The following is a 27,866-nucleotide window of genomic DNA, read 5'->3' as shown; positions in this document are numbered from 1 at the left end:
TAGAAGGAACCGATACCGGCAGTTTCGAACGCTTGACAAACGTATGTACAAAGCGTACGGATCCATGGAGAATGTTTTCCCTTGGCCGTCGACAGATAACGTCGCAGGTTTTACGAAGAAATTCTTGGAAATCGTGAGGCCGATCGTGGAATACCCAGGGCCGATTCTCCGTGGAAGGAGATTTGACAAATGGTTTTATCCGGTAGTTGACGCCTCAGTTGACGCGCGTACGTGCACGTGACATGTGTCGCGTGTGTCGCCTCGTGTGACCCCGGCCCCCAATGGGAACCTGAGAATATGTCATTCCTCGACGTTGGTGAAATGGATGGTGCGGCTTGACGCACCCTCCATGCTGAAATTTCGGACGGCGAACGAGGAGAGACGGTTGATCGCGTTGCCGATTTGACAGTCTTTCGTGCACGTTTCTCGTCCGGCGAAATAATGCGTCGACAACCCGATTACGGGTTGAATGAACATCGATCTAGATTCAATCCGAAGGCAATTTCTTCTCGAATAACGTTGCAGCAAATAGCCAGCTGAACGATAACTTTGCCACCCTGCCAATCGGCTTTGAATCCGCGTGCAATTTTTAGTGATTTGATTTTCGTCCCTTTGTTATTAACTTGGATAGAATTTTACGAGCTAAAGTCAATTCTGTGGCCTTTGTTTCGAGCCGAGCGGGTAAGTTTGGCAGTTGAGCTTTGAACAGGCGTAGAACTTTCGATTTTCGTACTTTTCTATTTGCTTAGTGGCGATTCTGGCCGGAGATGTAAATTTTTCGCCTTCGATAATTAGCGAGTTCAACGATAAAAAGATAACTCTGAATGATAGCATATTTAATGAGCGATTAACGAATATTATATTTCATAATGAGAAAATATGGATTTTTGTTGATACATACATTTACATACGTTTTTGTTTGTATGCGTATATTTCTCGCAATATCTTCTTTTAAGTATAATAATAAGATCGCATAATTTTATATATCTTCTTCATTTCTTGAACATTTGAAAAATATTGATTATTACAACTGTATCATTGGTTTGCTCTAAAACTTCGTAGCTTTATCAATTGCTTTTAAAAGGTTCCTCACTCTCGATTATATTAATTCTCTCGGCGATATTATACGTCAATATTGCCTCAACAGATCTTTATGCTTACAAATGGTAAACCTAAACTATTTATCGAAGTTAGAAATAAATACGGATCGGATATGTAATTGCGAATCGCGGTCACTTCCTTCTTGTATGTAATATTATTACCAGCTAATTACCGTGCTGGGATGTTCGATAATTTGATTGTTCAACAAAGCACAATTCTTTCGTTCTAAAAGCTACTTAAGTATCTGTCTAGTACGCGGAAGTTGAGAAGCATACCGATAGAATCAAGTACAGTAATACCATAAATAATCACTCTTATAATAACTCTATATGAGCATTATAAACCACAATTAAGAAGATGAATTCGTGGACGTCGAATACATGTGACGCTAACCGCTAAAGAGTTGAAATACTGCCTTCTAGTTGTCGATTAACACCAAAATTAGACAATCAACTTGATATACCTGTAATCTTCATATATCAAATTTTCATCAAACTCAATAGCTAGCCAGAACTCTCGCAACCCAGATATCTTTCTCCATGAAAATTACCAATTTTCAAACGAACCAACAAAACCTGCCTATCAGCGCATTTTCCATCGTTGCACGATTAAAGTAACGCTCGGTAAAACTGCACAAAGCGGAATAGAGTTAATAACCGTCTCGTGCAATCTCGAACCTAAATTCCAGAATAATCTGACTGAACAGAGAACGAGAGGACTATACCTACGCTGTACACCTAGCAGCTGCATCGAAACACGGGCCAGCTCCTTGTTCGTTGGATTGTTTCGTAAGCGACTGCTTAATTTACCGGTCGTGTCAGCTGCAATGGATGGAAAAAATCGCTCGGCTATGCAAGTTCCTCTCGGTGCGATGTTTTCACGTAGCTGCGTAGTAACAAGGTGGAAACACCGAGCGCGAGAACCATCTGGTAATAATGTTCGGTTCGAGAACACGGCCGCTACGAGTGTTTTCAACCGTGTGCCTGTTGCCGGAGCAGAGGGAGAATCGGCCTGGAAACCGATCGGGAACGGGCTGTTGGTCGGAAACGAGGATAGGAATACGGTGAACGTCGCTAATTGCAAAAACTGCCTCGAGGCATCGTCGTCCACCGTGTTCTACTCGATGATTCAGCTCTCCGCGGGAAAAAGGAAACCGGCGGACGCGTAAAACACGGCTATTCGGTCAACTTTCTGGAAACTTTCCACATTCTTACGCGCGAGCGTGTTAGCAAATTCATTCCGCTTTAATTCATCATTCAATGGTCCGAGTTTGTGTTTTGCGGGATTATTCAGAAATGTTGTTTCCCTGTGGAAAATCGAGTTTCAATGTTTTCGATGGGGAGCAACAGAATCTTTTTAGTGGAAAATCGACTTTCGATATTTTTCAATGTTGAAATCATGGAGGAAATGTTTCGATCTACAGAAAATTGGGCTATTACGGTAACAATCAACTCTTTTGGAATATTCCAGAATATATGTTCAATCTGGAATAAAAAACTCAGTATTGAATTTTTAAATGCCTCTTCTATAAAAGATCGAAAATATGACCTATCACGGTAGTTATGTTTTTTCTTTTATACATTTTTTGTCGTACGAAGAAAATTAAAGAGAACGTAAATTGGTTCAGTTGGCTATTATATTATACGATCTGTGGAAAATGTAAAAAAGGATATATATATATATATATATTAGATGGTTGGTGAATTGTTCGCTCTTTTGTGGAACGCCAGCTGCGTTTTATCTTGACGACACCGGTAACGTCGTGCCATTTCCACGTTCCGCAAAGTTTTTCTATACTTCTACTGCTGATAGACGCACTGCAGAACGCTGAAACGTCTCTGTTTCGTGTATTAGCGATATCGTGCCGCGATAAATGGCACATGCACCTTCTGCGCTCGCTTTTTCCACTGTGTTTCGCAACAGATATTTGGTGTCAGGAGAATTCTTAATGGCTCGTGGTCAGTACAATTCGTGAATTTATTGTTTCGCTCGTTATAAATGAAGATTAGATGGAGAGATGCGATAAGTCTATCATCGTTGAGTTTTCGGTAACTTTAGTATATCATTGGGAAAAGTAATGTAGTTTGAAAGTTGCTCAATGAGAACGAAACTTAGATTTTTATATATTATACAGGGTGGTTGGTAACTGGTGGCACAAGCGAAAAGGGGGCGATTCTACGCGAAAAAAAGTCGAAAATATAGAATAAAAATTTAAAAAAAAATTTTTTTTCTTTTTTTTTAAATTTTTCCATCGAGACAACGATCTACAGTGAGATCCGTTATAACGAGACGTGATAAAGTGCACGCGTACCGAGCGAAAATTCAAAGTCGATTTTCTCGAAAACAAAGCCTCAAACGAAAAATTTTTATTCTATATTTTCGACTTCTTTTTTCGCGTAGAATCACCCTCTTTCCGCTTGTACCACCAGTTACCAACCACCCTATATATTGTATATCTAATAAAAGTAGAAATATACAGAATACAGTTAAGATTTTATTCAATGAGAGGATGAAGGAAGGATAAAGGAAGGAAAGAAATCTTGCAATTGCCCTATGATTCCCACATAAGGAAGTGAAACTATAAATAATGTAGTATTTTTATATTACGACATTTTATCCTATTTCTCTATAAATATACGACTTCCATAAAAAAATTGTGTGTACTTTTACATTCTTTCAACAATTTTTATATTCTTTAAAATATTATTCGAGATTTCAACATTAAATATTGTCTATTACTATCTTTCATCTTAATACCGGAATAAACAACGACAGCAAACACGTAGGTAGAAAATTTACAGATTGTTAGGGAAAAGGCAGCGTTGTATGTAAAGCAAAGGAACGATTAGATAGGGACGATACATAAGAGATACGTGTAAACGCGAGATCTGTTTCGCGATTAAACGACACGTTTGCAAATAACAGGACGAGGTGGTCGATAATTCAAGCAAGCCATCATCTTCTTCCATAGAAACGTCCGATCAATTACAAGGTTCATTCTACTCGCGAGTGATTGTAGGTTCTACCTTCTCCTTTAATATACGGCCAATTACGCTTTCTCTTTTCTTACAACCTCCTATGAACTGAAACATGATCGAAGTAATGATCGTGTAATATGACATTTCCAACATGACAGTTACAATTCTGTATAGTCTAAAAGAAAACTGCTGTTCGACCAGTATGCAAAGAAGGAAAACGTCGATAAATTCGTAATTACCAAGTTGTGTAATCATCTTTTAATTAAGCCTCGTTTCGAAAGAGTGCTTAGCTAAATGGAAGAGTAATTAAGTGGCTTAAATAGTCCGTTACAAAGGAGACAGCTTCGAATAATTATGACACCAGGAAGTTTGAACATCGTTCAACCAATCTGTTCGCTTCTAATTTATTCAATGGAAGGCGCGCTGCAACAGAAGCTGTATTACATAAATTTCGTTATGTAATACATTATAGTATGTGCTTCACGCGTAAGGATGTTCTCATTAGATCGGTAGAAACGTTCCGGTTTAGTGTTGGAATTGTCACTTTACGCGCAAATAAGCTATTGGGCCAAGCACGCGCTCCAAGAATTCGAGCACCGGGTGTCTGTCTAGACACTGGTATTTTCTACTTACAGTGAAACTAGCGATCGCGCTCATAATCTTTTTTTTTTGTTATTTCTTCCGTACTTGGCATTTCGATACTTTCCTATTGGAGATGTTTAATGTAATATCAAGGAAAAGTCTAACTTCCTTATTTATTTACCTCGAAAATTCGAAATAATTCAATACGTGGTAAATAGATAATTTGGAGTTACTTATTTCTTAAAGTACTATTTTGGAATCTATCTAAAACGACTTATTTTGCTTCATTTTATTTTCAAACATTTTCAAATCTCAAGAATGCCAATCTTATACTGTAAGAATACCTGACCCCTAAATTTTTAAAATTTTAAACGACTCGATATCATCTAAATCCTGGGCTATCCTGTTAAATTACTATAAACGAGCATTGTACGGTCCAAGCTAGTAAAATGGAGAAGCACAGTCGTGAATTCTGGTGTCATTCACGTTCACACAACGCGTAGTAAAAGTTTGATGGGCCAGACACGGAATAGTATTCAATACTCTTTGGGGGATTTAAGCAGTGATCGATGAAATCGTCGTATTTCGCAGCGATACGCTGCAGGCTTGCCAGTGGTTACGAACGACCGCACGCGTCACTCGTTCGAACACGCGTAGACCAGGGCGAAGCGCGAGCGAGCGTGGCCCCAATTAATTTGCAATCGATTATATGACTAGCGTTTTAACGTCACGTAGCAAGCAATTCGTACGTGCCTCCCAGCTGTATTTGTGCATTATATTTCACTGTCGAAATATTAAAGAAGGATATGGATATTTAAAATGCTGAACACAAAGAAAGTTGAGTTTAATAAATCAGAGCACGAATCGGAAAATGATGTATTTCATGAAGCTTATTAAACAATTACTTTTTTTGAATTGACAATGAAATTAAATGGTATGGACTGCAGAAGTCGTTTTGAAATTTCGCTAAAATTAATGTATAAAATTAGTGTACGATCAAAATCATATGAAAAAGCGAGATTAATAAGGATCCGTTAAGGGACGAACGGTGAAATAAAACGACCAAAGTATAAAGAATGCATTAGAATAATAGATACTTTAGAAGTCCACTACACGTACCACATAGACAGAAAAATTTCTATTAAAAAAGAGTTTTTTTTAATTCTGCAAATCCATTATTTTGATCTATTCATCTACATTATATGTTATATCGAAGATTCTGTTTACCTACATTAAAATTTTTCGTAACAACCACCTTAACTAACAACGAACTATAATGATTCCAGATGTCCTGACAGCGGGCCCCGGGCCACCAGGATGCCGACAGACGACGACTATGGCCGAAGAGAACGTCTCCTACTGCACCAACATCCGATCCCTCAATACGGGTCCTCGTCATCTCCGGTTCCAGGATCGAACGCCGGAACGTCCGGAAGTGTCGGTTCCCAGATCGGTTCTACCAGCTCCTCGGATTGTTATAAGCCAACGGCGCAACAACAGCAAACTGATCTGCGAACGAATGGATCGAATGTCACCGTTGGCCAAGATCGTTACCAGTCCGATCAGTCCTCTCAAGGGAACGAGCACGTCGATTATGGAGGCCGTGAACGAATGTCAGGCATCGAGAGGCATGACAAATCAACGGACAAGCCAACGATCGACGATTTCCCAAAGTCCTGCGCGGAAACGCGTTCGATACAGTCAAGTTGCGAGCGATTCAGCCATTATCAGAATCAAGAGAGATTCGGTCAGCCCTCTTTGCAAGTCCACCACCAGTTTACCCCAGGGAGATCGACTGCGTCTGGACAATCGTTGTCCGGAAACGTGGTTCTGGCCGACCGTTTTCCACGATTCAACGAACTCACCGGTCTCCACGGTGAGCAGAGATTGTCCTTGGCCCCGAGCGAACGCTTTCAACCGGCCACCAGCACCGAGCTTCGATTCCATCATCCCCCTAACGAGCTGGTGTCAACCGGAAACGAATACGCGAATACCAATATCTTGGTATCGGGCTGCGCGACCAGTCCATTTTCATCAGAGACGTTCCCCTCACCGCCATCACCGGCACCAGCGAACGACCGTTTCGTTCCACCGCCGCCTCTGTCACCCAGCCCAAGCGAGAAATATGCCTCGACCCAGAGTCTGGCTGGTTATCCTGCTGCTGATAGGATTCTGCCCCCAGGTTCTCCAAGCACCAGATATGGCAGCGGCACGGCACCAGCTTCACCGATGCCAACTAAAGAACGATTCTCTTCGGCGGAACGATTACTGGCCAATCAACAGTCGTCGAGTTCCATGCACGAGCCCAAGGATCAGCAACGATACGCTGGAACCAGTGATCGCCTGCTGTCCGGATCGTCGCCGGTGCTTGGAAGTCTACAAGCCAGTCTACAAGGGGACAGGGTTGGTATATATACCACGAGCAAGGATTCGACTGGATCGAGATACGGCGCCATTTCGACGGACCGATTACTCTCATCGTCACCTATACATGCCCCAGTACCAGAGAGGTTCGCCAGCAAGTCGACCGATCGGTATCTCGGCGAGTCGCCTGTACACGAACGATACCATCGACAGGAAGCGACATCAGCCATTCACCACGATCGTTACTCGACGATATCGTCCAGCGCCGAAAGATTCCTCTCCAATTCACCTAATCCCGAGGCCTCTCATCAGCGTTACACGTCGACGGAGAGGTCACTGCAGGTGTCGTCTAGCAGCAACGAACAGAGACGTCTGTATACCGATCGAGGCGTCGAAACGGTCTGTCAGAAGTATACAGACAGGTCCAGCGGATCCCCCGCGCCTACCGACTTCAACAGATACTCCACATTCCAGGAGGTTGGAAACACCCAGTCCAGATATGTCAGCACCAACGATCGTTTCAACGATCTCGCGATACAGCGCTGCGGTCAGTCGCGAGCAAACGATCGATTCTGTGTATCAAACGATCGTTATCTCGCAAGTTCGTCACCAGGACACGACGGAAGACTGGCTAACAGCGACGCGACCAGGTACGTCGTCTCGGGATCATCGACGGAACGTCTGCTCTCCGGGACATCCTCTTCGTCCTCTTCTTCGACCGACACGGTCGCCCGGTATCACTCCTCCTACACGAACACGGCAGCCACCCAGTCCACCACTTCCAATGATCGTTTCACCTCCGTCTCTCCCACTCCTGAAACAGCCAATACCAATCTGCGGTCAGCAACAGGAACTGGAACAACCGGTGGCGCAGGGAGTTCCGGATATCAGGGTACGACAAAAAGCAGCGTCGACAAATATCTTCAGGTGTCAAAGTCTGTGCAGAGCTACGGGAACGATCGCTATACCAATCCAGGCGATCAGTTCGACAGGCTCAGCCAGGATCGTTACGACAGATTCGCCAATCCTGTCAGCACCACGGATCGCTTCACACCTTCGTCCGGTACTCCTGATCGCTTTCATTCTGCTACTGATCGATACTCTCCTGTACGCGCCGCGGACAAGTATCTATCCTTGCCGAAACCCAAGGATCGATACACCGGTCGCATAACACCGATCTCGTCTTGTGGTACTTCGGTGGTTGCCACGTCGACCGATCGAACTTATGGCTCGACTAGCGCAACAGGAAGCTACGTTCCGCCAACCGCGCACACGCCTGTCGAACGATACGTGCCTCAACCACCTCCGGAGGTTCTCTACCCGGACAGATATGTCGACAGATACGTACCACCTTCTGCACACACGCCTACCGATCGTTATGTACCCACCAACGATCCAGGTGATCCATACATGAGACGAGATCTTGGATTCCATCATCATTATCGGCTACCACCGCCTGCCGGCTACCCATACCATCAGTCTCATTTCCGACTTCGCGGTTTCGCGTACGCATCACCAGGTCGCCTCGGTGGTAGCCCAGGTTCCAGTAGTTCGAGTAGCTCGGCATCTAATCAGAGAGATGGCTTCTCAATGTCCCCGCTGCTCAGACCCAAGGTCCGTGCCTCTGCGGTCGAGTTCCCGACATCGTCTACTGGAGTTGTTGGTCGTCACGTGTGTACTAACCCACCATCTTGTTGCAACGAGGTATCTGCAAATGGAAGAGCCTGTTGTCAGGCTATTAGAAGGTCTCTGCCGCCGGGAGCATTGCCGTCGATACCCACGCAATCTTCCTGGTGAGTCATTTCGAAATTTTTAGAATTTACATTTGGCCACTAGGCATTTATCCGTAGCTGTAGGAATTTTGTAATAAATTTTTATTTTTAACGCAAAGATATCACTCCGCGAAGAGAAATATGGATGAGCGTGGTAGAAAAAAATCATTGGACTGCAGGATCCAATATGATGCTGAAGCTTTATGAAAGAGACAATACAGGCCAATATAAAGTAATTTAATAGAAGAATTGCATGCCGTGAAATTTTTGTTCTCTCGTGTAGAATGTTTTTGATAAATTCCTTCGTTTTTATATTTCACTGATGTTGAATATTAGTTTACTGTGTAATATACCTGCGAATATACCCAAAATTTATCGTTTGCGAGAAGAATATTAAAAGCTAATAAGGTGAATGTCCTGAGGGCGTTCAATTCTTTCTCAAGCGTTTTTACCAAATTTCCATTGCCACGGTTCACATTGAAACATTGAGAAAAAAAGAGGAGAGAGAACGAGAAACCGTGAAAGAGATAGATCTTCGTTAACGACGGAAGTTTTTGTATTAAATTTGAATAGATTTTTCCAACGAAGTCAGAGTTACGAAGAGATTCACGTTTAATTCTCGCGGGCGAAGTTTACCGGTGGAAAAAATTAATTGCCGCACAAATGGAAGTCAGCGTGCGGATAAAAGGAATTGCATGCGGCGTGGAGGTCGAGCTGTGTAGCCAGGGGATTAAGGAATACGGGGATCCGGATAATATAGGTGTCCCCTTCGTAATCATACACCTTTATAATAAAGCTCACGAATTAGAATAGGAGAACTTTAATTGCGAGATGAATGTTATTTATAGCGAAGGGAAAGTAGAAGCCCTTTTACGCGATGTGTAACGTTTCCACGAGTGTACATTGTTGTACGCCATATACTTTCATATTTATATTTATGTGAAAACTGGTCGATTTGTAGTGGCAGTATATGAATTCTACCAAAGTAACAAATCTTGTAGAATTAATGAATAATTTTTATTAATTTTCTAATTTTGAATTACTGATTGGAAGAAAAACTTATTATAGAATTTTTATGGAATCATCAAACTCTAGTGTTAATAATGTTGTAGTTTAATATTTATTATGTATTGTGCTACATACATTTACTATTATTTATAAGTGGTTATATCAATTTCGAAAGTCTCTCTTATCAGTACAGTACAAAGTAGAATTTAAAGATTTAATTTTTAATTATAAATTTTTTTTTTTATTTGGAAGAATTTTACAATCAATTTTCATTGAGAATCATAAATAAATTATTCTGGCGTGGTTCTATGTTGTGTTTAATAAGTGTTTATCGTTTGTTTGATTCTAGTTGAATCTAATGTTTCATTATAAAATGAAAAAATTTGAAGAGTTTGTCGAGTAACAGAATATTTCTATAAGTTTCAAACATTGCAAGCGCCAATTTCGCTGTTACATATTGGTTTTCAAAAGTCAATTTGATCGGGTCATAACATACTATTCTACGTAGCTATGACGATTATAAAGGATAAAATTACTGCGGTTTTCCTGTCGTTTTACAGTTTCAGTGCGTCTTGTTAATAATAAACACGTAGGAAACTATATTTCGAGTCAACTGTGGTGTAAGCTCGTGTAGTCTGACTCAATTTCTAGTTCCCTTCGATATTAAATCTTTTGGCGAGATTGCGTTCGGTAACACGTGGTTTAACTTTCGGTTAGAATGGCCAAGTATGTTGTGCGTGAATTTATAGTGCACCTAATATTTCGATACTGACCACGTGCTAAATGTTTGATCGTTAGAGTGGAAGTTTACGCCGTATTGGAGCCCAGATAGAATTGATTAAATTCGCAGCGGGACTCTAAATTGAAACATATTAGCGTCTGGAAAGGAGCGCAGCTTTCGAGACAATATTTTTTCATCAATTGCCCATTTTACTGCCATATCGAATTTTTAGGCAGAAAAGAATTTATTATTTTTGATGTAGAGCGTGGTTTTTTTTTGAAGAACAAGAGAATATCCGACTTATTTTGATTTTCATTTGGTAGCTTTGGGCGGTAGTTTCATTTTTGAATGGCAGTTTCTCATCAATTGCTTGTTGTACTACGATAGATATTGAATTTTATGGAAGGGAAGAGTTTGATATGCAATTTTTGCTAGATAGCGTGTTTTTTTCAAGAGTAAACGAATATTCGGCTGGTTAATCTTGGAAACTATTGATATTGGAATATCAGGAAATGATATATAATTCGTCGCTATCGGTCTTCGATCTAAAGACTCGAAGCTAAGTTTGAAATTCAACTCGGTTAGAAACAGAACCTGTCTTTATTAAACCGAGACCATAGTTGCAAACGACGAGCGTAATTAGTTATTACAGGGCAAGAAGTAGTTAATATCGTAGAAATAGATAACGATCGATATCGTTAGCAGAGTCAAGGATCGTGTATGTAGATCAGATCAGGCGCTTAGCAACAGAGCAGAGAAATTCGCGAGGCGTCTGATGAGACTTTGTTTCACGGTTGATAATCCCTGTTTAAAACGTTATCTAAAAATGAACTGAAATGTAGGCCGTGTCCACGTTTAGCAGTCGCGCGGAAGCCGCGAGCACAGAAAGGGTCGTTACTTTCGTGGCAGTAATCAGGTTAATGGAGTATCGTGGCCCACTTTATTTTTTCATCTTCATCGGCTCCGCGCGTCTCTCTAACTTCCCTGCTTCCCTTTTTTCCGCGTTTCAAAGTCAATGATGCATTACCATCCGAAGATTTCGTCCCGTCTCCGCCAACCCCCGGAATCTTGGAGATTTTTTGCTTCTCTCTTTTCTCTCCACCTTTTTTTATCCCTTTTTTTTTAGGAGCACACATTGTCTCCTACCATGCACGCCCGCGTTTTAACAAAGAAATATATTCAACCTAAAAAAGGAACAGAGGATTTCACGTGCAAGCGTATTCTGAACCAGGCTACTTTCACAGCTTATACGGTAGGATTTAACAGTGGATGTACCGAAATTTTGTGTGTTTCCTGAACTTTCTGATATTTCCATGATCATTGGAGAATTATATAGTTATTTTATAAATAAAGTACAGAAAAACACTTGTCTTCGTTTCAATGTAAAAAATTTGCGAACGGTTATACTATAATAATAAAATAATAGAAGCAGCTAGTAGATGGCGGATTTTTATGCATTTATAGGCAAAAGTGCAAAAATACATAGAAGGTACTATACGTATTTTATCCTCAAACAAACGTAGAATAGTACTGCGTTATCAATTGACTGTGGATTTTTATGCGTTTATAGAAAATTTGGGGATACAAAAATGCACAGAATGCATATAATACGCGAAGATATATAAAACATTCAAAGAGTAATGTTGCAGTAAAAAAGATTATCACTGTCGGGCTATCTCAAAGTACAACTCAATGCAATCGAGTTTCTTTGAAGCGTAAGAAAGGTTCGGTATGACGGTAGAAAAAATGCATGAAGCTAGGCAAGTTGTAAGGATGGATACTCGAATTTCCTGGCTCAGCATTTTTTGTTGAATGCGTGTTTTGAAGAAGGAGAAACTCCAACCCTTACATACCGGTCACGTAAGGTAGCGACGTTCGAGCATCCGACTAATGGTCCGCAGGCAATAAAATAACAAAGCGTGCTGAGTTTAAGAGACGGAAAAGAGATATGCTAATTTTAAAAAAATTTCGTCTTGTACCGCAACAAATAGTAATCTTTAAAACATATAACGGCTAAAATAAGTTGCTATCCAAGTTCAATTTTCGTTTTTAAATTGCATTCATAGAAGCACGAATTTACATAAATATTCACAATATAGTTATCAATGACCGAATTACTTAAACGATAGCGTATCTTGTCCTCGAGGAGACGACAGAGTAATTCTGCTTTGTCAACGACCGAGACACTTGAACGAGATACAATTAGAATGGCGGCTCGTTAACGACAATTTCCTATTAAGTCGGTGGTGTTTAATTAGACTTGGTGAGACGTCAGCGAATTCTCGTGTCAGGAAACACAGGATGCCAGGGGTGGCCTCTGGCAGTATACCGAAAGTCGAGAGGGTACAATGGTCGGACAGGCAGTTTCCTGAAAACTGAGCCAGAGGAGGGCGATTCCTTTCGGTCTGAAAGGGTAGGAAGAGATTACGTCGGCAGGCTCGTTCCGCTGAGTGTTCAGTTTGCTTTGGGATATCGGCTTTACCCTCGCGGATTCTCTGCGCGAGTTTGCCGAAAGCTTTGTGCTGGTCAAGCCGATTGTGACGTGCCTCCGCCCATCGCATCACCCAAACCCCCGAAAGGGGAGAGCTCGTCAGTTCGAATGGAAGTAGAGAAGTCTGGCGACTGCCTCTATCCGTGAAAGAATTCGCGTTCACCCTTTTCCCCGACGCTTACGGTATCGTCCTACATGTGTACTTAAAGAGACATCCAGTTATACAGCCGCTTCGGGAAAATCTTTCTTCCTGTTTTTCTTTCACTTTCCTTCGAGCAAATTGTATTGACTGCGGTAGGTGTTGGATCTATGCGATTTCAATGCTTTCAAGGAAGTTTCGACGATCATAGAAGTTGCAAGAAAGTATTCTGTCGGCGAATTCCTTTGATAACCATTCATCATATGATTTATATATTTATGTGAATAGTAGTGGAAGTAGTTTTAAAAGTATTACGTGTATATCCATTTCTTCGTCGGGAAATTTTTAGGAATGATTAATTGCCTTATTAGAATAGCCCTAGCAGCAGGACTATCAAAATCGTTAAAATATTAACCAAGAAAATGATTAACAACGGAAAAGCCAATTGGTTAATTATTGTTAAATTATTCCTCAGAATATTCACGGAATTTTTTTCTCATTTCCACTGACTGTTTAATCGTATATATATACCAAATCGAAAATTTTCGAGGATCCATTTATATGACAAACTAAAAAGTATACTTATTGCAATAGCTATATTCGAGGGATTGAAAGCACAGAGGAGTTTCAGAAATATAATATAGTAACTTTTATCCAGGACAGTCATGATATTTAGTAATTTGATTTAGTGCTATGATTCTACCAAATATTCTGAAAAATATTCTACTTTAAAATACCAAAGCAGTGGAAGAATTTGTATTTCAAACTTTCTTAAAGAATTCTCGATTTCGATACCTCGAGGTTTCGAGTTTCGTTGTATCATAAACTTTGTTTCAAAGAAAGGTATTCGTGGCTTGTGTGCACTGCTTAGTATGCTGCTTCCACGGGAAACATGTCAGCTTATGCGCGGCGACGTTTTCGTGAATTATTTCTTGTTTACTACGACATCTGGTCGCGTTTCCTTGGCGCTACACAGTGCGGCATCTGAACGAGAATTTGGGACGAAAACCAAAATTCGCAGGCGATGTGCGTGCGTTCGCAGGTCAGGCTCGCACGTTTCACAGTGCGGCATTTGAATTAGGATTTGGGGCGAAGATCAAAAAATGCATGTAATGTGTACATTTTCCTGAAATTCGATATAGGTGGAAAAAGTTTGTTTGCCAAATATTTGTTAGTATTTTCCCTACTCCCTGGCTCGGTTGAAATATCTTGAATATTCATTTTTTGTCCGACCACAGTCGGTGACATGACAAGTGTACAGTGTACAGTGCAGATGCCGAAAATAATCTTTCCATTTTTTCGTGAGTGCCGTACAGAGATCATTTATCCTTCCATTTCGTCAGATATTGTGACGTTTAGTAAGAAACAGAGTTTTCGTGTAACTTAAAAAATTTTCTCGGAACGAACGTGGTCAGAAATCCATTCTTCAACCAAGTCGCGATTACGAATGGATTTGACTAAAAAATATAAGAACGTCCGATGCAGCAGTTTGCTGGACATAGAGCAATCAAAATTAGAAGATGATTTGAACTGTACTTTAAAGAGAGGAAGAAGCTTTTAAATTGGAAATTATAATTATACATATCGAATTCTTCATATTTAAGGCGTAATAAACGCCATTTAATAAGAATTGACGAACAAAAAGGTGTAATGAATGACTGAACTAATTTTCAAGTGATTAGATTTCAATGTATAAACGATTTTTGCAGATCCTCTATCTATTGTCTACATTTATATTATCTACAGGTTGATAATGTCATCGAATGATAAGATCAAACTCGAACAACGATTATTTCGATTTTTGTCCACTACATGCCACACTGTGCGCTGAGCTGAAGTGTTTCGCGAAATGAAAGCTATTTCTTCACTACTACCGGTAGTTTCCGCTTCCGCGAATTGTAAATTTCGCGAACAGATTCCCGCCCCCTTCAAACATAACCGTAGCACACAGTGGATTCTCGACTAACCGCTGGATCTTACGGTTCCTCGACTCTCTGAGTATACGAAATAAAATAAATTCGTCCGCGTTTCCAACGTTATCATATCTGCCAAGTATCGTTTTAACCTTTTAAGTTAGTAAAAAATCAATGTAAGTATTCATTTAACATCTAATTAATATTCCATCCTCTTTAGTGAAAATTGTTATTTAATATCAGCATATACAATGTAACTTAGAAGATAAAAAACATGATAGTTTCAAATATTGCCACATATTTTGAAAAATAAAAACAAAATGTTAGATAGAACATTTTAACTGAGCAATATTAAGAAGTCAGTATTACATCAACTTAAAGTTGACATTCTTGAATATTTTACAAATCAGTCGTTCAATCTCTGAGCCAAACACTGGTAAATCTCTGAACTTTACTTTCAAGTAATCCGGTGAAAAAAATTCAACGCGTTCCGCATATTTTTTAATAGAAGTATAGAAGATGTTGTGATTGTAGCGATATTCGTAGAAAATTGCACCTGATCTATAAGAACCAATCGCATCTAAAATATTTAGTACTGTAAGAGCGAATAATCTTCGCGCTATACTATCAACCAATCCATTCGGGCTTCTACAATTTCATCTTACACACCACAGTATCGGTAAATAGGATTTCTTACGAGAAACAAGCTGAGAAAACGAAGTTTCAGGATCATATTTCACGTCTCGGATTTTCCCAGCGACGTCTAAAAAAACGGACGTTAAGGCCGGCATGCTTTAACCGGGCGATCGATTATGCAATAGGCTTGAACAAACTCCAAGGGACTTCATTATTATGTTTCATCTTTCATGCATGAGAATTTTCGTTCGCTTCAGCCTAGTTTCGTGGCAAATTCCGCCCTCTCTGTTAACAACGTGAAAGACTAACACGTTGAAAGTTCGATCCGTGGCCGCGATACACCGGAATTAACGAGGCGATTAAAACGATCCAGGTATTTCTGAAATTAGCGGAGTTAGGATTACGTCCACGTAATCGTGAGTTCAACGACGCGTACCTCAGAAAATTGCTGCTTACCACCAAACTTTTGTTATCCTTTCCTCTTTCCAGACGAATCTTTAACGACGATTTCTTGTTGCGTACATTTCTATTCGAAGAGTCGAATCGTTATATCCTTTATATATATAGCTTCACTTAAAAGTGTTAGGACCCTTACTATATTTGTTTCATAACTGAAAAAAGCTTAAAGATTATTTAATTTGATACTTTGCCGACCCAAGTTTATAATAGCTGCGGTTTTTAACGTGCATTGGAATGTTGTTGAAAAACCAGATGAAACACGAAACTTTTTGTCACGTGTCGTTTGACTTTCTTTTTCTCTTTGAAAAATTAAATGATATAATCTCGCCCGTTGTGTACCGACAAGTTTCTATTTGGAACGACGGAAATGTATAAAACGGGCGAGCGCGTGTGAAATTAAAAGTAGATCAAGAATCCGCGAATTAGAGCGAGCATTGTTTACGCAGAGTGTTTCGCACGAAAAAAGGAAGTCAAAGGGGTAATTTTCCAATGGGAGCTGCTTCGCAACTTTCATCCCGACGAGAACTTTTTTCATTCGAGGATTATTGAGTTGTTCAAACGCTGGAATTCCAGATCAAATATTTATACGTTTCTTTCGCCTCTGTTCGACGTGTAACCGTGATTTCATCATTTTAATCGTACATCATTGTTCGCCGCGCTTTGTAACTTTGTTGGTTTATGTTTTCCTCCTCTGCTCGACGATAAACATGTTTTACAAATTCTCAGGTATTCTTGAGGGGATTTTGTAAATATGTCAAACATTTCAATAGCAATCATTCCCTTTGTCATTTACAAATGTCTTCCTTTTATTTTCACTGGGGTAAAATCGATCGGTGATGGTTTGTTCGCGAGAGAAATAGCAAGGAGAGATAACTTGTCAATTCTTCGTAGCGAAACTCGTTGCATTTGCATCACGCATAAAATGAAACACTTGGCATACGTAACGAAACTTTTGACGGAACAAGCGAATTGAAAATTACGCATGCGTACGCGACTACTGGGTCCAGGTCTGAAACTCTTTGAATATTACAAGATGCGGATGATTTATCAACGTCTAAAGTGCTGCACAGTTTAGTATCTCTGCTCGCGTAATTGCTCGGTGTAATTTCAGGATGCAGCTGCGAATTTATTATTCGACGCTATTGTTGGAATTTAAGAAGAGGTTCATTGAACCGTCGATCGTATCTACGTAAAAAGTTTCATTTCTATATCGGTGCTATTCGATGATGCCTTAATTCTTATTCGAAGCTATTAATTTATTTATGGCGATCATTAATTTACGTGGTTCCAATTAGTTTTATTATTGACCATAAACAATTAATTAATAATTAATACCAAATGAGAGTTCAATTCGGAGCCTACATATTTCATCGGAATTACATGAAATACGCTAAACAATGCGTTGCATTTTGTATATTCGAGTGGAAATCATTTCATTAACAAATCAATTTTCCACAAGGCTTCCGTGAAAGAAGACCAATCGATCGGTCCAAGATACAACGAGCACGGCAAACACAACTCCGTTTAATTAAACACCTCGTTGCCTTGCCGCACGTTCAAAGCACCCGCACAACCATGCGAGCGCAAACATTCTCGAAACACACACACGCAGCAAGAGAGAGAGAGAGAGAGAGAGAAAATGAGAGAGAGAGAGTGAAGTCGTAACGTTTCCGTATCGATTGGTGGTAACCACATGCAACATTCTTTTTTCCAAATTATTCGACAAAATTCTACCAATGTTTAATCGCTAGGTTAATAGCTTTCGTTAGCGAACGTACGAATAGAATAATAGTAATCAATACAGTATGACAATGGGTATAAGAAATAATATTAATCAATTAGTATTATTAAAAAAAGTCACACCTGTTGGCTTTGATTTTTATTAATCTTTTTACGATTCCCTCATGATCCTTCGGCAAGAACTCTCGTATGATTCTCGATCACATGCATGCTATGTATTCCGGGCACGTGCCATCGTGCAAATAAATTTCCACGTAGCCACCATGCATCTCAATTTCCATACGCATTCTCAGAACAGCTACATCATAGTATAAACATTTTATCTGTTCCGCTAGGTCTTCAGTTATTGCTCCTCCATTCGAATTCTATTGTCGCAGTGAATACGTTAATTAGATGTATTAACTCAACGTATATAAAAATGTATTAATTCAATGTACGTATGTACTTATTACCCAATGTATACATATATAAAATACTCATACTTGTTTGTGAAATACTTTCAGAAAGTATAAAATAAAATCCATGTTAGAGGAAAGCTAAAATGAATTAAAATTTTGAATCATGATTTGGTAAAAGCATACGTGTATTATTTTGTACATGCATTTTTTATTACAGTAAATGTATTTAATATATATAGTCGATGTATGCAGAATACACGTATCAAGTAAAGTCATTTATATATGAAATTCAGCTACTTTTACTTGTAGAAAACACGAGATAGAGTCTACGTTCCAAATACCTGAATTTTTAATCAAGTTTAATAGAAGCATACATCCATTGTTAAGCATGCAGTATAGCGAATTAAGAACTAATATTCCTGTATTTATAATCGATAACTTTACTAAATCTTCCGATTACTATCAACCCTGTAATAGATTCAGTAAAGGTTAACTTTTACCGTAATACGCTATCGCCTCTAAAAGGTCAGGAAACTCCGCCTCCCTCGAAATAAATTCTAAATTAATCCGGACGACTGTAACAGTCCTATGATACGAGGGGTAGTTTAAGCGTAGGGAGTGAAAGCTGGTGGTTGAAACGAGGCGGAAGTCATAAGGGAAACCAAGGGCTGGCATTGTCTTCCGGAGGCAAGTAGGTTCCACGTGCTGTTGGCAACTTGGGTAATTATGTCGTGTCCGCGTCTCTAACCAGCCCCGTCACACGAAATTGCAACCTGACACCGGTCGTTCTCTCGCTTCATCCTTGAAAATCACGGCGCCAACCAACCCATATATATAATATATACTCGTTGCTTTCAATTAATCCTTTTATTCTGCACCCTCTAAAATTGCTTGCTCGTGAACCGCCTACGAATGGTCGGTGTTTTCAAAACAGGACGATTATGGTTATTAAATGGCCGTCCTCCCTTCGCTTTTCTCCACCCGCCTGCACCTTCACAAACGTTATTAAAATCGTGAACCAACCCTTTCCATCGACCAGAAGGGGCAAGTTTTTTTGCCCGGTACGAAACTCGATTAACGAAATTGGACGACGACGCCACAGGTGTTGTTAATGATGAGTTACTTCAATTGGTAGTAGAGAATATTGCCACTTTCGCTCGAGTTCCAACGAAGAACGTTGCCAACGTCAGACTATTTCTACCTAAATAGAAGAAAAATAGAAATTAGTGTTACTTGGATCGTGGAGATTGTTTTTCGATAGAGGTTTGTTAAATGATTTACCTTCTATCAATTTTAGTTTAAGCAATTATAAGAGTCTTTTTGCATGATAGAACTTGGGTATATCGTTAGTGGACGTTTATAACACACAAGATGCAAATTGTTACTATTAGTAAACTCCTTTGCATACCACTGACAAGTTTATTAATGAAGCAAATCAAATTTCAGAAATAAAGTTTTGGAAATAAGGATCTTTTAAATATATTTTAGAAACAAATTCAAACTACAATGATTATACATTATTAATACGTATTATTGATATCTATTAATATACATTATTAATATGTATTAATCTGTAATTGTATTAGACACTTTTATAACAGTCCACGTTAATAACAGTTATCTATGCTTCTTAGGTTCGTTGCTCTACTCAAATATAATTCTGTTTTGCTAAATTATACCGTCTTCCCCTTTAAACTCCTTCTTCAGTTTCCCTTTGTACCATACGGACCTTTAACTCGGTATCTTCAAACAGTTTCTCAGCCTCATTGCAACAATCATTGAGTTCCGTGGTTTATTCTTTCTAATCTGCGAGGATTAACATTGACGAATCGGCTGAGAAGGGAATTATACTCGGGAAGAGCAGAGAGATTCGAAAAGAGCAAGAACTGGGTCGAGAGACGTTTTTAAACGGAACAGCGACATTCTAAAAACTCGTCAGCAAGCAAAAGTCGATATCTAGGTCTGATGCCAAAGAGTGAATCAGGTTTTACGCTTCTCATTTTCTTCTTTATTCCTTGGATAAGTCTAGAAATTCCATCGTTCGAAAGGAGCAATCGAGTTAATCGTCACTCGAATTCCGAGGTCCTAATTATGCGTTCTGGATAGCAATCCGGGCGGTGAGTTTAATTACTCCCGATAATCGAGTAGATCCTTCCTAACCTCCTTCTCAAAGGACCTACGGAACAGATTGCAGTGACTCGAGGTGCTATTCCTGACATCGAGCCGGAAATCAGGGAATATAAATGAGAGACACCTTCGATGTAAGGGGATTGCTTGGTGACTCCATGATTCCCGTTTGAGTAGATAGAACTTCACCATTGAAGTGTCGGGAACGTGATTGCTTGAATTATTTAGAATTCTCTGGAACTCCAACAGGCGGACGTATTTTTAACGTTCTTGTCAAATATCGACGATTTTCGAACTTTCAAGACGTTATTTTCTTTTGAAATTTCGTTATACTCAACAATACTTTCAGAATCTGGGGACTAAATATGAAGAATCCATCGATCCTTGTTTCTTGAATAAAAAAAGCAATGTGGTTGAACGTACAGAAACTTCACTTTTATTTTCTCTTATTTGCAATTAGAAAGTTATCTTTTTATTTTCTAGAGAATTTAAAAGTTTAACTGGGGATCGCGCGAGAAAAATATGATAACTTCAATTTTTTCTTGATTTTCTGACCTTTGTGTCATTTGGTGTCTAGAGAGAAATACTTCAATACGAGACAATTGATGAAGTTAAATCCACGATGTTTCGTAAGAAACGAATAATATTAGTTCAGTTGTCACGTATTAGGTTGTCCGGAAAGTGTCTTTCTTTTACAGACATGTCTTTTGCAACGATGCATCTTTATACAAACATAAAACCTAATCTGTCGAACGTTGTAATCGTTATCTTGATAGAACAAAATGAGTCATACGTAATTCGATAACATAATATGAAACGGAAAATGTTGTGCATCCATTATTTCCTTATAAAACGAAAGAAACTTTTCGGACGACCTAATATATTAAGGGAATAATGATTGAAGAGTAAGAGTTACGCAAAGATCGAGGCAACCAATAATTCATTTAAAATGATAGAAGGGATTTGTAATAATGCAATCATTCTTATAGCGAAGCCATTATGGCTGCCATAATGCAACGTCAGAAATTACATGCAACATCAAGCCATTGTCATGGCAACGGTGTTAGCTTCTCTGTAGTCACTACATAAACTAAAGCGGGTGGTTTCTGGGAGTACAAACTCTGACCAGGGGGTGGCTTTACTACTCCATAAATCGCAAGACATTGGGTCGGTCGTGTTCCTGACATTACTGAATTCAGTGTGTACAACCAGATATTTATTACATGTGTAATAATTCATGAGCCGTGCTCTGTAAATTTCTTATTAGGAGATTTCTTTGTCCCGTGGTATCCACGTGGTGCAAGTTGTGCGCCTTGCGTTCATAGAAATACAGAAATTTTCCTTCCTCTCCGGAAATTGGAAATTGCAAAATTTATTAAGGTAGGAGAAACACAGTGTAATTTATATATTACAGATGAAGAGAGATTGAATATTTATAGATTTAAATGATCTTCGCGGAGTTCTTGATTGACATATGAAACGCGAATATTATTCAGAATAATTGAATGTACTTTGTAATATAGAGGAGAATATTTGCTATCTCTGGGCTCTGAATATTTTAATTTAGTGAAATATTCCACTAATTAAGCGTTTAGTCTCTTCTTCTAAATGCCAATGAACAATCCTATTTTCAGAATTAATTCATTGTCATTATTTATTCACAGATTCTTTCACAAAACTACCGACTTACGGTCATTTTTCTGGTATCATCGAGATCTACTGGCACCTAAAAACTTCATATGAATATTCCATTTTAAACATTGTGCTTGACCTGCAGTTTTTTTCAGATTTGTGTATATCATGTTCATCGTATACATTCATGTGTTAGAAGAAAAATATAAAATGTCAAAAGATTGAAATATACCGATGAAATTAACACGTGGTATAGGAAACGATCTATGTCAAACAAACTGTATCATAAATTTCAATTAGCAAACGATCGAGTTAAATATTCTTGGAATGATCCCTTATTGAATAACAACGGGAGAGGATTGTTTAGAAATTCAAGGCATTCCCAAGGGATTTCGTGTGTCCTGGTACAGTTCAGAGTCAACCATTCGCTCGTATAATGAATACTAATACGTCTCTTGCATCGAGCTAAGTCTAGATAAAGGAGACTGACATCCCTTGTTAGTTTGTCGTTGATTGAGCAGGGTATGCCGGAAGAGGTGAAACTTTTAATTAGTTACTGATCCCTCGGACAATATAATTCCTTCCTGCGGGACGATAGCATGACAGGAATAAATTGAAATCGCTCCGCTCGCTGGTTTAACATCCTTTCGGCTAACTCCTTGGCTTAACGATTGAGAAAAATCGCCCTAATCGAACACCTGAATCGTCCTACTGAATGAATTACCCAATTAAATCGATCTCGCGATCGATGAACACAAGCTGACGCTTTATTTATCTTCTTCTATAGGATAATCTTGTAGAGATGAGAATTATAGAATCTGTTTTAACCTTCTATAAAGTCTTATTCGAATGTTTGTCCATTTATGGCAAATTCAAAGGCGATATTTAGCGAATGAGTAATAGTTAGTAGGTACAAGAAATCCCAACTCAATATTTCATTTCATTAATTATTATGTTTACAAAATTAGTCAAACTATTCAGAAAGAGAATTCTAATTTGTTATAATTTCTCATTATGACTTAAGAGTTACGGGCTATTAATTGCTATGAATAAACTCTTTGATGTCAAAGGAATGGTATAACAGGACAGTAAAACAATTTGAGTATTAAGAAGTATGGATAAATGTAATTTTGAACTCACATGGAGTTATAGAGTCAAAGAGGAATAAATCGAACCAACCATTGAATATTAAATATTTATTTAAGCATTCGCTGGTTATCAGAAACGATTCCTTTCAAAGACAGTACCTTTGTTCACATATTCTACGTTTCTTCATGATCTTCTGCATATTTATTATTTATCTCGAAGGTATCTCGACTTTTGCGTAGCGCAGATAACTGCACAAACGTTCTTTATGATATTTGACAGATTCTATTAAGGAACTCGTATCATCTCGTTTCACGTCTGTCTTTGAACATGGTCTCTCCCATTTGCGTTTCCAATCGTACGATGCCAAGTCCTCTACACGTAACTTGTATAAACTTAAAACAACGATTGTTCTAGCTTTAAGGTAATTGTAATTGGTTCGAGTCCACGTTGGCTCCGTGTGCGAGAGATAGTTTAGCATATAGCATTCGATGGTGTCTTTTGGCGAGCGGAAGAGGAGAAAGCGGGAACCTGGAATTCGTGCAATGTCGCTCAACTTAATCCGCTTGAAGAATCAAATCCTTTGATGGCGGTGCCTTTAGAAGCCTCCATGGAGCACAGGAACGCCGAGACATTTTTCGTAGAAAACCAAGCGTGTCATACCCCTTTCCTATGAAATTTATTAAATTTCTAGCTGCCTCTTTTTACCTTCAATCTGTACCTTTTCGAGACTCCGTTTAAGCCATTACCTTAATCATTCCGGTTTTGAGATAATTAAATTTCTGCGGTTTATATTCTGACTCAGAATTTGGCTAATAATTTCCTCTCTATATAATTATTTAGGAACTGGAAGAGCGTGAAAATTTGTTTATTGCTTGAAACTTTGTATACAAATTACCAGATATTTCTATCGATTGATTTGGAATGAAAGAGATGAAAAGTTGCGTTATGACAGTTATTATCTTATAGAAGTTTCAGAAAAAGAGTTAAGAATAAGTAGAATATGGTTGAGTTCCGTTTATGCGAACTTGTTTGGGGACAAGTAGCTTAATAATTGGAGTTCATATAATAGGAACCTACTGATCCTTCTCATTTTCGTTCATACAATAGGAGTTCGCGTTCAGACAAGTAGATTCAATCAGCAGGTTCCTCTCTTGTCTAATATCTTATTAACGAATAATACTAGTAAATTGGTAACAAGTTGTAGGTTATAAACTCCTCTTTCACAGTTTCATAACTTTTTGTCGAATAGGATAATCAGATAATTTAATTCACTAATAATATTATATCAGTTGCGCAAGAGAACCCTCGAGTTATTTTAATCAGGAATCAATTAAAATTTCACTCAGACGAATTAAGTTGATGGAAAGGAAGAAAGCGACAGAGCTCCATGACGTTCCAGTAATAAAAAGAAGAAGAATAAAATCTATAGGATCATCATTATCTTTTCGCGCTGGAGACCACAGGAATTTATACACATACAGAGGAATACAGAGACAGGTAGAGAGGTGTTGGAGGATTGTTAGGGATCTTGTTGAAAAGTTATTAACCGTCAGTGATTATAGCTAGGTGACAACGTGGATACGCGGTCATTAGAGTTTCTACGAACGGAAGTAACTACATCACCGTTTCTCGGTGAATCCTAAACCCGCAACGATCGACCTGGACACGTTTATGGACAGTATAATGGCAGGATCGTCAAGGGGAAATGCCACGGAATAGGATTGCGTCCCGGTGAACGCGAATATTCTGTTATAACTATGAGGAAACCCGCAGGATCCGGCTGCGGTGATCCTTGTATTATCCTCCATGCATCTCAACGTGCAAGGATAGAGACAGCAGTTCAAGGATCGTTGCGAATCCCGTAATCGCGTAACTGCATATCAGATAGGCGTCATGAACGGGTGATTTGCTATTTCGCGAATCGTCTGGACATAAAGCTCTTGATTTGGCAACCATTTTCGAAACGATTACCTTAGCGAGTATGATTTCGCGTATCGGATCTTGCATCTCTCGTTTGGATAGTTTGCAAGATTCGGTGATAGAAAATGTATTCCGACGAAGGATTTTACTGTGAACAATATTGTAATTTTCAAGCTTGCACTATATCTTAAATCTGAATTTCAAATTTCCTCAATTGCGGTTTTTGAAAAAGGGGTAAGAAGTTTGTTAGGTAAAGTTATTCGATAAGAAGTTTATTAAAATACAAGATCTGTACGCTGTACTGGAAGTCAAGAGAAAATTATTTTATGAGAGCATCTTTCGATCTTTGCATTTCAATGAAATGCGTATAACATTTTTTTAAAAATATACATATTGAAACTCGATAGAAATTTAGTGCTAAATCGAAGACAATTTAAATAGATGTTTCGTTTTATACAAACGTATAACTTGTGAGATTTGAGTTACTGAAAACTTCCGTGATTACTCTTTAAATTTTGTTTACGATCACAAGCGAAGCTGGTCTATCTTTCCTTTGATTTCTTTATTTTCCCCAGGCTGATTAATTTTCCTTTTCGATTTCGTGCTCCGCTATCTGTGAGACTAGAATGCTGGATTTGCTCTTGGGATTTCCACAAACTATAAATCCTTGCGTATAAAACGATCCGCTCGTAAAACGAACAGATGTAACGCAAAAAAAAAAAAAAAAGAAAGACTGAGGAGATTATTCAAATAGCGGAGAATCAATATTTCGAACCATCTAGGTATCTAGGAACGCTTTAATTTTGCTTTCGATATTCCGGAAAAATTCTGGATATATTATAAATATTTGTTAAAAACATTTTTTTTAATACAGTGTGATGTATGTATCTGGCTGTATAATAATGTATATATGTATATAACTATTATGATATTTTATATCGTCAAAATTTAACGAGAAATTGTCAGAAAAGATATAAAGATTGGATATATTGAAATGAAAATGGAAAACAAAATTTCTACTATTTGTTTCCAGTGAAGATAATTATTTTACAAAGTTTGGTCATTGTCGTGTGATTACACTGGAAACAAATTACTCGTCCTATCTAATTTATGTCGATATCCCGTAATCTCGTTGGCTTCCACGTATTCGGTAATAAAGTTTGATAAGCCATCCATCCATCACGATGAACTGCACATAAATCATATTTCGTTCGGTTCTATGCATCGATTGAGGTCTTCTTATGTTTAAATACTTGGATGCTAGGACATATGAAAGAATTCCTATGAATTTTCTCAAACCAAATTGATTTGGTTTGCATATCATTGGATAATCTTCTCGAAGAAAACTTCTTTCTGCCAAGTATCGGCCCGCTAAGTCCTATTATTATCAGGATAGTTACAACTCAAATTGTCCTTCATTTGTTCTTTTCAACGAAAATTTATGAAAAAAGATCAGGAATATTTTACCCAGTGGCGTACACGTCTGTGAATTTTTCAGATTTTTCGGCTGCAAAATCGATAAAAAAATTCAAATTCACATGACATGCTTGTCAAGAATTATTCTCCAATTCTAAAATTATTTTACAAATTCCAATTCTGAAATTATACATTCTGAAATTAATTTTTTAATTGAAATAGGAAAGGAAACAAAAGGCTTTAAGACATTGCTTTGTAGATTGGTGGACTTTCTGGTCTTACAGTTTTTATCGTTTATCGTGAATTAATTGGGATTATCGTTAGATCGTGAGCAATACTTTGCGATATTCCGCGATTGTCAAGGTATTTGCACGGCGCTCATAATTGTCCAGGATTTTGAACGGCCGATTAAACCGGACCGTTCGCAAGAGAACGCATCGAATGCCAATCACCGGCGTCAGGCATGTGTACATACCCTCGTTGCACGATGTACACATATCAATTTGCATTCAGTATAAATAAGTCGTGCGTGTGGGCGTTGTTGCCCTAAATGCGCCCATATGGATAGCTCGAATTTACCATTGCAGCGTAACGTGCAAATCAGTCGTCCGATAACAGCGGCAGCCTCCACCTGAACAATAATATTGTCCACAAAACAACTGTACCTATGATTTACGTTTATCATGCTCGGTTAATGGCACTATCATACGGAAACGATATACTCTATCTTCGTTCAATTATCACGATTCTAACGTTCGTTTCTGTTACGTAAATACCACGCTATGAGAATTTATTCGCCTTGTCACGTAGAATATTCCTGAAGAATCGGATTCAAAGATCAAGAAATTCGCTTTCATTTCTTATCCCCTTTGTAGATTGTGGATTTTATAGCGATATTCGACGGAGAATTCAGGTAACAAGATGTATGCGCGTGTATCATTTCATACTATATACGAAGGAATTCTTGAAGAAGCCGAAACCTTGCGTTTTATGCATATACGACGTTTCGAGAATTGCTGTGTGAATTTCCTTCCGGAGTGTGCGAATGCACTCAATGGAAATACTCAAGCTACGAGTAGCTAAAGACAGTTTTAAAATTTAAATTTTCATCGAGACTGCGCCAGACTCGATCACTTTTTCACGTTGCTTCTTTCTTTGAAAATTTTTAACAAATGCACCTTCTACGACAGAGAACGCTACAAGAAATAATTTAATCAGATAATTCAATTTCTGACATCATCATATTAAATTTCTCCGTACTATATTCGTGCAAAAGTTCATACCCATGGAAAAGCATATAGTTCATTGTTAATGCAATATGACGACAGAGTCGGAAGCGTGGATAGATTTTCGTGACTTTTTCATAAGGGAACGAGGACA

At 38.6% G+C, this 27,866-nt stretch overlaps 1 protein-coding gene across 5 annotated transcripts in view; it reads left to right on the top strand.

The window, feature by feature from the left end:
- rho-5 (rhomboid-5) overlaps window positions 1-27,866 on the top strand; it is a 284,621-nt gene that overhangs the window by 109,540 nt on the left and 147,215 nt on the right. For all 5 annotated transcript variants that reach the window (XM_069127553.1, XM_069127552.1, XM_069127550.1 and 2 more), the window contains one exon: window positions 5,948-8,818. In XM_069127553.1, coding sequence (XP_068983654.1) covers window positions 5,979-8,818 — 2,840 coding nt within the window. In that variant the 5' untranslated portion in view covers window positions 5,948-5,978. The remainder of the gene's footprint in view (window positions 1-5,947; window positions 8,819-27,866) is intronic.

Source organism: Bombus flavifrons, chromosome 14 (genome assembly GCF_040668555.2).
Source record: "Bombus flavifrons isolate JBK064 chromosome 14, iyBomFlav1_principal, whole genome shotgun sequence".
Lineage (NCBI taxonomy): Eukaryota > Metazoa > Arthropoda > Insecta > Hymenoptera > Apidae > Bombus > Bombus flavifrons.
The sequence above is the reverse complement of the archived record's forward strand: the minus strand, read 5'-3'. Positions and strand labels throughout refer to the sequence as shown.